This window comes from Typopeltis vanoorti, chromosome 8, assembly GCF_054136105.1.
Source record: "Typopeltis vanoorti isolate ZY-2024b chromosome 8, IOZ_Tvanoo_1.0, whole genome shotgun sequence".
NCBI lineage: Eukaryota > Metazoa > Arthropoda > Arachnida > Uropygi > Thelyphonidae > Typopeltis > Typopeltis vanoorti.
In genome coordinates, this window is record NC_143556.1 from 1,909,482 (window position 1) to 1,923,275 (window position 13,794).

Sequence of the window (13,794 nt, forward strand, 5' to 3'; positions counted from 1 at the left end):
GGTAGGGCGATAGTGAATGCAGAAGATGTCAAAGTCTTGCAAGATGACTTAGATAGATTGGAGTTCTGGACTAAGGAGAATGGATGTCAATTTAATGTGACAAAATGTAAGGTTATGCATTTCGGAGTGAAAAGATTAGCAGCAGTATACCACAATGGTGGAACTGTACTCCAAGAGATTGATGAGGCCAGGGACTTGGGAGTGTTGGTGGATAGGGAGATGAAGTTTAGGGGGCACATTGCGAAAGTAGCTAAATCAGCTCATCAACTCACTCGGTTGTTGAAAAATACCTTGACGAGCAGAGAAAAACAAGTTATTGTACCTCTGTACCGAGCCCTGATAAGACCTCATCTCGACTACTGTGCCCAGATTTGGTCACCTCGGTTCCTTCTTGATGGGGAGGAGGTTGAGAGGATCCAGAGGCGAGTGACTAAGATGATAGCAGGTCTATGGAATGAACCATATGAGAACAGGTTGAAGATTTGTGGGTTGCAGAAACTAGTTGATAGGCGAAAAAGGGGAGATATGATTGAGACATTCAAATTGCTAAAAGGATTCTATAGGATTAATTCAGATGATATTTTTGAGATCAGGACTGGTGGTGGGAGAACTAGGGGACACCCATGGAAGCTGGGCAAGAGCGTGGTTAGCAGGGGTGTTAGAGCTGGGTTCTTTACTTTTAGAGTGGTAAATGAGTGGAATAAGCTGCCAGAGTCTGTTGTGGGTGCTATGACAGTGAGCGAGTTCAAGGCAAGGTATGATAGATACTGTGAGAATGTTGAACAGCTGTATGAACATGATGTTTAGGGCCTCCCTTGATGAGTCTAAGGACTCCTGGAGTAGCCCGTGGTAATAATAATAATAATAATAATAATAATAAAAATGAAAAGCTTAGATATGAAACATAGTAGCATGAAAGCCTTGCTTTTACTCAAAAAATTATCTGGTGATCCCCACAACAGCAGCAACCGAAGTTAATATAAATGCAAACCAAATTGCAACTCAGCTATCTCTAAATGGTAAACCAAAGGAAAAATACCTAAAGATTGCATTAAAAAAATTAGGGATTCAGAAATAATCTCTTCAAAGTACCATTTACTAAAGAGTGCCTAGAAAATGCATTAAAAGCCTTAAAACCAGGAAAAGCTACCAGTATAGATGATATCAGAAACAAGATACTAAGGAATCTGGGAGAAAAGGCAACAGACTGGTTGTTAGAATCTTTTACCTTTTGTTAGAAATTTGCTAAAATACCCAGCATATGGAGGCAAACAAAAGTAATAACCATCATGAAACTGGGTAAACCTGCTGAGGATCTAAAGAGTTACAGGCCTATAGCTCTCCTATGCACAATGCTGAAGCTGTATGAGAGGTTAATCTTGAACAGACTAAGTCCAGAAATAGAGAAAGTGCTGATAAAAGTGCAGAGTGGTTGTTAGAATTTTTCAACTTTAGTTAGAAATTTGCTAAAATACTCAGCATATGGAGGCAAATGCAAGTAATACCTATCCTAAACCTGCTGAGGATCCAAAGAGATACAGGCCTAGCTCTCCTATGCACAATGCTAAAGCTGTATGAGATGTTAATCTTGAATAGACTACGTCCAGAAATAGAAATAGTGCTGATAAAAGAACAGGCAGGATTTAGACCAGGAAGATTATGCACTGGACATGTATTAAACTTAACACAGTTTACCGAGGATGGCTTTGAAAGGGGGATTAGCAACAGGAGCTGTATTTATAGATCTGACAGCAGCAGCATATGACACACTAAATCTTAGAAAGCTTATCAAAATTTAAGCATGACAAACAGCTGTTGGTTAGTGGAGATATTTAGGTCACTGCTGTTCAGTAGGAGATTCTTTGTTGATTTTCAAGGAAAAAAGAGCAGATGACATATCTAGAAAAATGATCTACCTCAGGGAAGTGGGCTATCTCCCTTCTTCTTCAATATATATACTAACGACCAACCTATGAACCCACAGTCAAGAAACTTTTTATATGCAGATGACCAGGCAATAGCTTATCAAGCAAAATCCTTTGATAACATTGAGAAGCAGCTCACACAAGAACTTGAAATCCTTACAGTTTAAGGAAAACCAACTGAAACCATATCGTAGTAAAACCCAAATGTGTCTTTTCCATCTTGATAATAGGGTGGTGAGGAGGTAGTTGAATATAGAATGGAATGGTGTGAAATTGGTCAATTATCCAAATCCAACTTACCTAGGTGTTACGCTAGATAGGACATTAAATTATAAGTGACATATAGACAAGACATTGTAATGATAGTGGACACAAAAGAAAAATGGTGAACCTAATAACCAAACTAAACAATATGGTTTTAAAATACAGCATGATCATAAATACAGACAAAACAAAAATCTTGATAATTGGGAAAAACAAAGAAAAAGTAAACTTCTCCTTGAATGGATCAACAATTGAACAGGTAAAACTATTTAGGAACAGTAATAACAGAACACTTAGATACCATGACCACTATTAAACATAGAATATTGACTGCATGATCATCATTAAATAAGCTAGGAAAAATCTGGAAAAATGATAACATCTCCAAACCTCTAAAAATAAAATTATATAATGCAATTATAATACCCACCATGTTACTGTATATGCTTCAGAAACGTGGAAACTCAAGAAGATAGAGATACAAAAACTGGAGGCTTTCGAGATGAAATGTCTCAAAAATAAAATAAAATAAATAAATAAAATAAAATAAATAAATAAAATTTATTTTCTGTCCAAAATGGACAGAAAAGAAAACAAATGAAACTGTAGGACAAGACCTAAAATATACACTCATTAATAGAAAAGATCAAAAGACGACAACTTCAATGGTACAAACATGTCGAGAGAATGTCATCAAAAAGGCTACCCAACCTTGCTCTGTATGCAAGATTAAAAGAAAAACGAAAAAAGCAGGTGCAAATTCTCCATGCTTGCTATGCTTGCTGCACAAACTCATTAATTGAGAAAGAAGTAATATTTATTTGTTAATAAATGCATGCATTTATAAGCATTCCATTTAGGCTTTTATTTTTGTAGACAGGAGGCCTCTTAAGCTTGCATGGCAATAATTGAACTTTGCGTTGTGTATCAAAGGCCAATGCTTGTTTCTCTAGTCAAAGCTACCTTGGCTTGCTCAGTTGTAGGAGCTTCCAGGTCCTCACAGCAGCACTGTGATTTCACGCACGTACATAGTCATTTCACGTCATCTCACTCTGTTGCTTAAACATAGGCCATGCGCTGTCAATGTAGCTCTATCCAGTGAGCTTCAGCCAGCCTTTACAAGTGTGCATGTTGCTTAGGAAAATTAAGTTACAACCAGCTTTTTATGACGATGTTATTGACCAGTTCATAAAAAAGAACCGTAGGGTAGAATTTGTATTCAAGTAGCTAAATTGAAAAGGATAGAATATCATTTGTAAAATAAATGTTGTATTTGTATGATTAAATGTACATAAATTTCTAAATAAATGGTCAGTAATTCATTATTCTGCTAATCAGACTTCAATCACACCTCTCGCTCCTTGAATGATAATAAGAGCAAGCGTGAATTTCAAGACCAGCATTCGCCCCTGGAAAAAAACAAGACCAAGAACTAAATGGATAATATCAATAAAGGTCAACTCCAGATTACAAACATATAGACAGCTCACCAGCTATGCAAAAATCCGAGGCTCATGGAGACATAGAAGACATTGTGGAAACATAGAAGACTCAACCCGTCTCCAACTGAAGGGGACAGTAAGTAAGTAAGTATAGAGAAGTCAGTAGCTAAAACTCAAACATGTAATAATATTCTGTGCTGATTAACATAATCTCATTGGGGGTGCAAGTTCACAAGTACTGTGCACCTCTGCACTGGCACTTTGCTTTTCAACAGCGAGTATGCAACCCCTGTTTGGGAAAGATCATCACATGTCAAAATTATTGACAAGGTTCTTAATGAAACATATCAGCATATTGCTGGCTGCCTTAAGCCTATAGAAATTGACCATCTACACTCACTGTTTGGTATTGCACCTCCTCACATCAGAAGGACTACACAGAGTAAATATGAGCAGAAACAACAACCAAATGATGAACGACATACTTTGTATGGACATGTTGCAGTACATAAGAGGCTAAGATCAAGGAAAAGTTTTATTCACTCATTGGAACCATTGGTTGATTCCATAAAAACTACAAAGGTCAACAATGTGGCAAGAACAATCTCCAGTGGCTCTGAACTTAAATGAATCTCTTCCCTTTGGCTTACATCTAGACTAGCAGAGATGGAAGATATTGAGTAGACTTCATTCCAGAATGGGCAGATCAAAGCAAAATATGGCCAGATGGGGGCTACAGAGATAATGACAGCTGCTCATGTAGTGAAACACAAACCATGGATCATCTTCTGCAATGCTGCTTAATACATTAATAATATATGTACCTGAGTCAATGAAATGAAAAAAAAGAAGTCAATGAAAGTATATTAGTCACTGTTGGGTATCTACTTGGATACTGAACGAACGAGGATGGGCTGGCAATTTGGGAGTTAGCCGACCAAATTGTATTCTTATTGGTTAAACCAAAATAAAAAAAAAATGATGGTACGACATGACAAAATTTCATGCCGGCTGAGGCGTCGCCCGGTTGAACAAGGCCCCCGTTGTGTTTGCCAGGGAACCAGGGCGAACAGCAAAAAGTCAGCTACTAGAACAAATCTGAAAACAAACCCCAACTCAACATCACCAGAGTTAAAGATCGGTACTATCAACATAAGAAGCCTGAATGACAAAGAAATGGAGCTAGCTGAGGAATTAGATAAGTACCAGATCGACATAATAGGGGTGACTGAAACAAAAAAGACCAAAACTGGTGAGATCTTTCTGAGCAATAAATACAAAATGTTATATTCAGGAAATGACAAACAAGGAAAAGAAGGAGTAGTATTCAACACAAAATACGAGGCTAATCTTCTTGAATGGCAGTCAGTCTCAAGTAGAGTAATGTGGGCAAATATGAGAATGGGGAACTGGACAATCAGACTTATTTGTGCCTATGCTCCCACAGAAGGTTCTACTAAGGTAGAAGTGGAGGAATTTTTTGATGCTTTAGAAAAAGCAACTGACACAATGAAAAAGGAAAAGTTGGTCCTTGTTGGTGAACTGAATAGCAGAGTAGGAAATGATTCTGAGACATACAAAAATATTTTGGGAAAATTTGGAGAAAAGAGCAAAGCTATAAAGCTAATAATAATGGCAAATACCTGTTGGATTTCTGCTCAGCACATGGACTAGTTATTACTAACACCATGTTCCAACATAAAAATGTGCACAAATTCACATGTAGAGAAGAGGCAAGGAATAAGAAAAGTCTCATTGACTATGTTATTGTTGATAGTGATGTTTTCTCCCTGGTGCAGGACACCAGAGTGTACAGAGGATTTGAAATTAGAAGCGATCACTATTTAGTCTTGAGCAGGATAAAATTGAATTTCATATTGAAAAGAATAACATGTAAGAAAGTTTTAAAGCGAATAAAAGTTGAGCAGCTCTCAGATGTGAACTGCAGACTAAAATACACAAAGATTATTGAAGAAAAAATGAAAGAGTTTGAGAACAGGAATAAACCTTGGAGATTCAGTGGCAAACTCTGAAGGAAACATTGATTGATTCTGCCAGAGAGGCATGTGGTGAGGTTGTCTGCAAGGATAAAAAAATCACAACTCCCTGGTGGACACAGGAAGTTAAAGAGGCAGTGAAGGAAAAGAAGAAAGCATATCAAAAGTTCCTGTCAAATAAGTCAGCTTGTGTTCTTAGAGAATACCGAGACAAATGCAAGAATGCTAAACACTGTGTAAAACTAGCTAAACAAAAATCATGGGAAGACTTTGGCAAGAATATAGAAAATAAATACCAAGAAGGTGGCAAAATATTCTGGAGGTTGTTGAAGAAACTTAGGAATGGAGGAAAGAGTGCTGTAAAAGGAGTTAGAGATGATAAGATGATCATACGGAGGTAGCAGGGTTTTTTCTCCCGGAAACTCGGGTTTTTCATCCCGCATACATACAAATCGGCCCTTCAGAACACACGCAATTCACAGACAAAAATTACTAGTTGTGGTGGTGTTGGAGGTGGGCGGTAGATGGCGTTGATTCATAGTAGAGGTAAGGTGTAGAGACAGTTGAGGATGTCCTCCCGCGATGAGTCTTCGGACTCCTTGGAGGTATCAGGAATAATAATAAATAATAATAAAGGTGACATGAAAACGGGAGAAAAATATATCCTTGAAGTATGGAGTAATTACTTTGAAAAACTGCTAAATGAAACAAGCAGTGATGACAGCACAGTGGTAAAAAACACTGACCAGGCATGCAGTCAGGAATACATATCCATACTTGAAGTAGAAAAAGCCATCAAAGGCTTGAAATGTGGAAAGGCAGCAGGAGTAGATAATATTCGACCAGAAATGCTGAAGTATGGTGGTATAAGAGTCTTACAGTGGCTGCACTGCATAGTTCAGAAAGCCTGGACAGAGGGACAAATTCCCGATGATTGAAGTAGAGCTCTCATAGTACCCATATATAAAAAGGGAAATAAAACTGAATGTGAGAATTACAGAGGTATTTCCCTACTGAGTGTTCCTGGCAAGATCTATGCAAGTATACTTGAGAAACGGTTGAGAAGAATTGTGGAAGAAAAGCTTGGTGAAGAACAAGCTGGATTCAGGCCCAATAGAGGCTGTCAGGAACAGATCTTCACTTTACGACAAATAGTCGAGAAAGCATGGGAATATAATAGAGATCTGTATTTAAGATTTGTCGATTTGGAAAAGGCATATGACAAGGTGCCAAGAGAGAAGCTATTCAATACGCTACAGTTATATGGTGTCAGTGGCGCATTATATCAAGCAATACTTAGTCTTTATTTGAGTTGTAAGTCAGCAGTTAGAATTGAAGGAAGTACAGGAAGATGGTTTAATGTTAAATCTGGCGTGAGACAAGGATGTACATTATCCCCTCTGTTATTCATTATCTATATGGATCACGTTATGAAGGAAAGTGGTATTAAAAATGATATCAAAATTGGAGATGTTAATGTCAGCTCTTTGCTTTATGCAGATGATGTTATACTTCTAAATAAATCCGCTACAAGTCTGCAAGATTCTCTGACTAAATTGAATAGTTGTTGTAATAGATATGGTATGAAGGTCAGCAATAAAAAGACAAATACAATGAAAATAGGCAGAATGATTGAAAATGTCAACTGTGTTGTGAATGGAGAACCTGTGGAACAAGTGAAACATTTCAGTTACTTAGGCACGATTTTTACTGAAGATGGTAAATTAAATATAGAAATAGACAACAGAATCAGCAAAGCTGGTATGGTAGGAAGTCAATTGAATAAATTCATATGGAATAAGAGAGAAATTAGTAGGAACACTAAATTAGCTGTGTACAAGACAGTGTTCAAACCAGTTTTAACTTATGGATCTGAGAGGTGGGTCAGAAGTAAAACACTCGACCAAAGACTAGAGACCGCAGATACGAGAGTCCTGAGAAAGATTATAGGCGTGAACAGATGGCATCAATGGCAATATCATATTAAAAACGAGGATATTAGGAAAGAACTTAACATTGTCAACATCCAGGAATGCATTAGCAGAGCTAATCTCAGGTGGTATGGTCACCTAAACAGAATGGGCAAAGAAAGATTAGCAAAACAAGTGTTCTCTGCCAGGTTGGCAGGAAAACGACCCAGAGGAAGACCAAAATATAGGTGGATTGATACGGTACAATGTGTCTTAGACGATAGAAATATAATATCTGACAATGTTTAAGTCTTGACAAGTAACAGACCGATTTGGAGGAAAATTGTAGATAGGAAGTTAGTAATGATGTAATTTTTTTCATGTAGTACTATCATATCCTGTACACCCCTTGAGGGTACATGGCAGGAATTTGATGATGATGATGATGATGATAATAATAGTCACTGGATGAGTGAAATTTGACATTTGATGTTTTTGCATAATGTTTTATGCAAATGGCATTTTTGTCTTTTAATGTATACTTTTTAATCATTTATATGTACACTCTTACATTTTCTGTAGTTTGCACACAAAGTAAATAAATAAGATTCCATGCACCCTATGGAGTCATAAGACACATTGTCGGAGGTCCACCTTAGACAACACAGTGGCTCTCATACCATTCTTTAAACTCATCAATTTTTTGCACTCTCACCACCCTCTCAGGCAATACATTCCATGCCTCTACCGCTCTCCATGCAATACACTAACTTCTTACCTTCTTACTTGCTACTTCCCTTTGCAACTTCCAAGGATAAGAGACTTTCTTGTTCCTTAGCTTGTTTCTACCCTATGAAAAATCTCCTCAGCGTCAATCCAGTAAATACTTTTCAACATAGTTTGCATACTTTAATAATCAACAGTGTACAGTCTTGATATAATGTTTCTTATCTGCCTCTGCACACTGCCCAAGAATACATTATTATTACATGACACCTCCAAGGAGTCCAAAGACTCATTGAGGGAGGGCACCTACTCTACAACTCTCCGTCTCCACCATTCAATCCACCAGTTACAGCAAACCACAACATCATCTACACCAACGCTATCTACTGCCCACTGCCACCACTGTTATGTTCACAGACAATCAAAAACATCCATGCTCACAGCAGGCTTCAAACCTACAGCCTTTTGGCTGGAGATCGGATACGCTAACCACTTGGCCAACCAGGCTGGCATATACACTGCAAATCCAGGTGATCAGATCTGAGCATAGACATCCAGAAGTGGGCTGATCAAAGCTTTACACAATGAAACCACTACACTTTTATCTCATGTGGTCAATGTTCTCCTCAATATTGGCAGCAATTTTCACAACCTTTACAATATGTGTTCTGAACTTAAAATTTCTATCTACAATCATCTCACATACAAGCAAAGAATTCACACCATTATCAGACAAAAAAAATGCTATTAGTGGGCAGTAGATGGTAAATAGTGTCATGTGTAGATGAAAGATTAAGTAGTGGAGACAGTGAGTTGTGTGGAGTTCCTCCCACAATGAGTCCTTAGACTCTGTAGTTTTAACATCAAAATAATAATAACAAAAAAGCAACCAGTTCACTAAAACAAGACCATCCCTTAAAAGTCCATGCTGGCCTAAATAAATAATATTACCATCATCTGCCAAATTCTGTATATGAGTTCTTCCCAATTTTTCCATTTCTTCTCTTATTACACTCCTCATCATGAATTTGCCCAATTGTAAGACTTTTATTAAATGGCATAGTTAACAGTATAATCAGTTCCTTAGTACATTTCTTTTAAAATACATGGCAAAATCCCATCTGGTCTCCTTGCTTTACTACATATAGAGTGCTTAGTACATATACTTGAAATACATCCTCTTCATTCCCTTTTAATCATTCACCTTTCCTTATCTTCACCTGGGTAAAGCAGGCTTTATTCTAGGAATAAAGCCTGCTTTACCCTGGAAGAAACACTAATAAAGTGCCTCAGCACATTTCGAAAGAAGTCTAGCCTGTTCAGTTCCAATAAGTGGAAGTTGAAATTAGCACTGCCCAGTGTTGAGACTAGTGTCTTATTTATTGGAGGCTTTACATGGCTTTAAAAAAAGTCTTATGATTGGTCTCTAGAGCAGTCTTCATTATATAAGAAATACATAAAAATACAATATATATATATATATATATATATATAAACATATTTTGCTCACCTACAGTACTAATGTCCACCTAAATTTACAATGCTTTGTAGATTAGAGCCACATAAAAAAAAAAAATTAAAACCATTCTTCGATGCAATGTATTAATTAAAATTTTTGATATGAACACTTCAACTTAAGCTAAAATGGAAATTATCTTCCTAATATTTCTATGATATACATGAGTTCATTTTTATTTATTTTATGCATATTATTTATTCAGAATTGATTCCTTATTATTGCATGGTATGTTTTGTTTCCTTCTTACCAATGCAACGGTGGCCAATGGTGGACATGTTTTCATTGCTCTCACTGATTACCGAACTAGACGATGATGTCTTTGAGCAGAAGAAATTCTGAGCTGCTTGGAAATGGTACATAGGATTGCTGAAGGCAAGAGGCTGATGGGATGGTGTCTCAGAACACTCAGACCTCACCAAAGAATTGGATGAGCGAAGGAAGGAATAGTACTCAATAGACTCAGCAGTAGATTCCTGAAACATGAAAAAGACATATGAAAATAATGTAACTAAATTTTATGTACTCCATGTGAAACTCACATGGAGTACACCTGGTAAAAACCATAATATCTTTAAGAGCACCCTACCCATATGTCTGAAGACATAAGGGTAGGGTGCTCTCTGGGTGCCTTACCCAGAAAATCCAAAAATTAAGGACTACTCAGAGAAGCATGGACTATTGGTCATCTGGATTCCTTGGTGATGAAGACGTGGTGGAGAGGATCCAGAGGCGAGTGACAAAGATTGTTGCAAGTCTGTGGAATGTTTTCTATGAGGATACATTTAAGGTCTCTGAGCTCCAAAAACTAGCTGATAGGCATAAGAGAGGAGATATGATAGAAGCATATAAGTTATTAAAAGGGTTTTATAGGATTCATACTGATGACTTTTTTCTGTACAGTGCAGGGAGGGAGAGAACAAGGGAGTCATCCCTGGAAATTAATTGTGTAATGGTATGGTTAACAAGGGCGTTAGGACTAGATATTTTGCTTGAAAGGTTAAAATGTGTGGAATACACTGCCAGAGATAATTGTAAGTGCTTCGTCTGTAGATGAGTTTAAGGAGAAGTATGATAGGTATTGTGTGAATAATAGTTAGTATGTCAATGTAGGGTCTCCTGCAATGAGTCTTCTGACCCCAAAGAGACATCTGTATTAATAATAATAATAATAATAATATGTATGATAGGAATTACAAGAAAAAATAAGAAGCAAATTACATGGATAACAGGTATAACCAGAGTGAAAGACATCATTACCTATATGAAAACCATAAAATGGCAATAGGCAGTTCACATTTCTAGAAGAAATGATGAACGTTGGACTACAGAGGTAATGAACTGGACCCCAAAAGACTGTAAAAGACCATTTAGCTGGTGGAGGGATAAATTAAGAAGTGCATTGGAGTAGTATGGCAACGAGCACTTCAGGACAAGACCAAGTAGAAAAATCTTGGAAAGACCTGTATCCTGTAGTACATCAAGAACAATTGATGATGGTGATCTCAACTTGTGTGGACACAATTTCTCCACTATTATCAACAGCGCTATCACTTCCTTCTTGCCCTTCCTATTCACACACATATGCACAAATATATATATATATATATATATATATATATATATATATAAAAAGATGACAAGATATATTTAAAAAGATACTAGTTTACTAGTTTCGTTGAATAGATCAACATCCTCAGGTATCACAATCAAAGAAATATATAAAAAAATTACAGAGACTTAAAATTGTAATAACAGAACGAGTTCCAAACAAACGTATACTACGCGCTATCGCGAGTGCGCCAGTACTGAAACAGAAGCAATGTGTGCATCAGAGAGAGATTGTAACTCAAGCTGTTGTTGATATGAGAGGAATCTAGAGAAATTTCCCTGGATTCAACAATCTTTCTTTCGAGTTCATCATAGCACACATGGATGTCAGAAGTTTGAGTCCAGTTTACAATGTGTTGGCGGCCTTCGTCTGAGTTAGCTGAAAAGAGAACATGGCTAGAGAGAGCACTAGCTCTAGTCCTGTTATAGGAGATATCTCTATGGTGTTCATCTAAACGTAGAAGGATGGATTTGGCAGTCTGCCCATAGTATGGCTTTCCACAATCACACAAAATCTTGTACACTCCTGGAAACTGAGTAGGAAGATGTTTCTGTTTATGTTTGCTAAGTAATGAATGAAGTTTTGGAAGCGTAGTGAAGCAAGTTTTGAAGTTAAATTTCTTGAGAATCTTGGCCAGTTTTGGTAAGAGAGAGCTGATGTAAGGCAAGGAGATGACGGCTCTGGGGGAAGAGGGATCTTCAGAAGTAGTTGAGTGCCTGGGGGAAAGAAATTTGTCAATTTTCTTTGGAGAGAAACCATTGTTAATGAAAGTTTTTTTAAGAAAAAGGAGTTCATTTTCAATTTCTGTTTCTTCTGTAAGTAATGATTTGGCTCGGTGAGCTAAGGTGGAAATAATACCACATTTTTGTGGGGAATAGAGATGGGAGGAAGCATGAAGGTATATATCAGTATGAGTAGGCTTTCTAAAAATTGAGAATTTAATGCTCTCAGCACATCTGGTAAGTTTGAGGTCTAAAAAGGGGAAGGCAGTCATCTGATTCCAGTTCGAAGGTGAAAGAGATTTTTTCATGGCACTTGTTTAGGTGGTCTAAAAATAAATAGAGGTTATTGACACCGTCTTCCCAGATGAGGAAAATATCATCAATATAGCGGTACCACACTTTTGGTTTAAAGAGAAAGGAGTTAATAGCTTTTTCTTCAAAATCATTGAGAAATATATCCGCGAGAATCGGAGAGAGTGGGCTTCCCATAGCCAGACAGTTTTGTAAGTTTTGTAAGTAGATCTTATTATCATATTTGAAGTATCCTGACTTTATGCAATGGGAGAGAAGAGCAAAGAGTTTTTTTGATAATTTGTTCTTGAGAAGATTGAGGACTTCTTGAGCAGGTACATTTGTAAAGAGAGAAACAATATCAAAACTGGCCATTAAATCTGTTTTTTTAAGTTTGATGAACTCGAAAGAAAGATTGTTGAATCCAGGGAAATTTCTCTAGATTCCTCTCATATCAACAACAGCTTGAGTTACAATCTCTCTGATGCACATGTTGCTACTGTTCAGTACTGGCGCACTCGCGATAGCACGTAGTATACGTTTGTTTGGAACTCATACTCGCATTTGTTTTTCAAACATGCTACTGTCTTTTTATACTTGTTCTGTTATTACAATTTTAAGTCTCTGTAATTTTTTTATATATTTTCTTGATTGTGATACCTGAGGATGTTGATCTATTCAACGAAACTAGTAAACTAGTAGTATCTTTTTAAATATATCTTGTCATCTTTTTATCTCTTGGTATTAGTCATTAAAGGTTTTTCATAATATTCCAACCGAGTAAAAATGAATTCTGAAAAAAAAAAAAAATATATATATATATATAATATCCTTCTTAATTTCTACTTCCATCAGGATATTATTCTCATCAACCATGTTTCACTTACTATTTTTGGAAAAATAAACTCAATCAATGGAACAATTTCACTGCCCTTATTTCTGATATTCCTGGCATTCATAAATAAGCACAGTAATTCATTTCTTGGTCTAGAGCCAGTCCTAACCATGCCATTCACCTGTGACTTCTCCACACCTTCTCCTGCTTGTTCATCTTTGTACCATATATCTTCCCAGTCCTATGCATCCCAGGTTATACCATTCTTATGCTGATCAGCATACATGCATTCCTTGCTGCTTCCAGAATTCACTCTCTGTATGCTATGTCCTCTGACCTTCCTGTTTCCCTGCTTAATCTCATTCCTGCTCTCACATTCTCATTTCTCACACTATTCTCATCTACAGTCCCAAACACTTTATTCTCACATGATCTACTCTCCTGCTCATTTACATTACTTCTGACTTCTGGTGACACCTTGTTCACATCACTCTTTATCTTCCTTCTAGCAACAGCTCAGTTGATTCACACCAAATCCATTTAAATGTAAGCCA

The 13,794-nt window shown here is 37.0% G+C and overlaps 1 protein-coding gene across 4 annotated transcripts in view; it reads right to left on the reverse strand.

Moving 5' to 3' along the window:
• The window catches only part of LOC150103677 (ras GTPase-activating protein raskol-like), a 770,313-nt gene that overhangs the window by 104,242 nt on the left and 652,277 nt on the right, over positions 1-13,794 (reverse strand). For all 4 annotated transcript variants that reach the window (XM_090396487.1, XM_090396486.1, XM_090396489.1 and 1 more), the window contains one exon: positions 10,031-10,256. In XM_090396487.1, the coding sequence (XP_090252613.1) occupies positions 10,031-10,256 (226 nt within the window). The remainder of the gene's footprint in view (positions 1-10,030; positions 10,257-13,794) is intronic.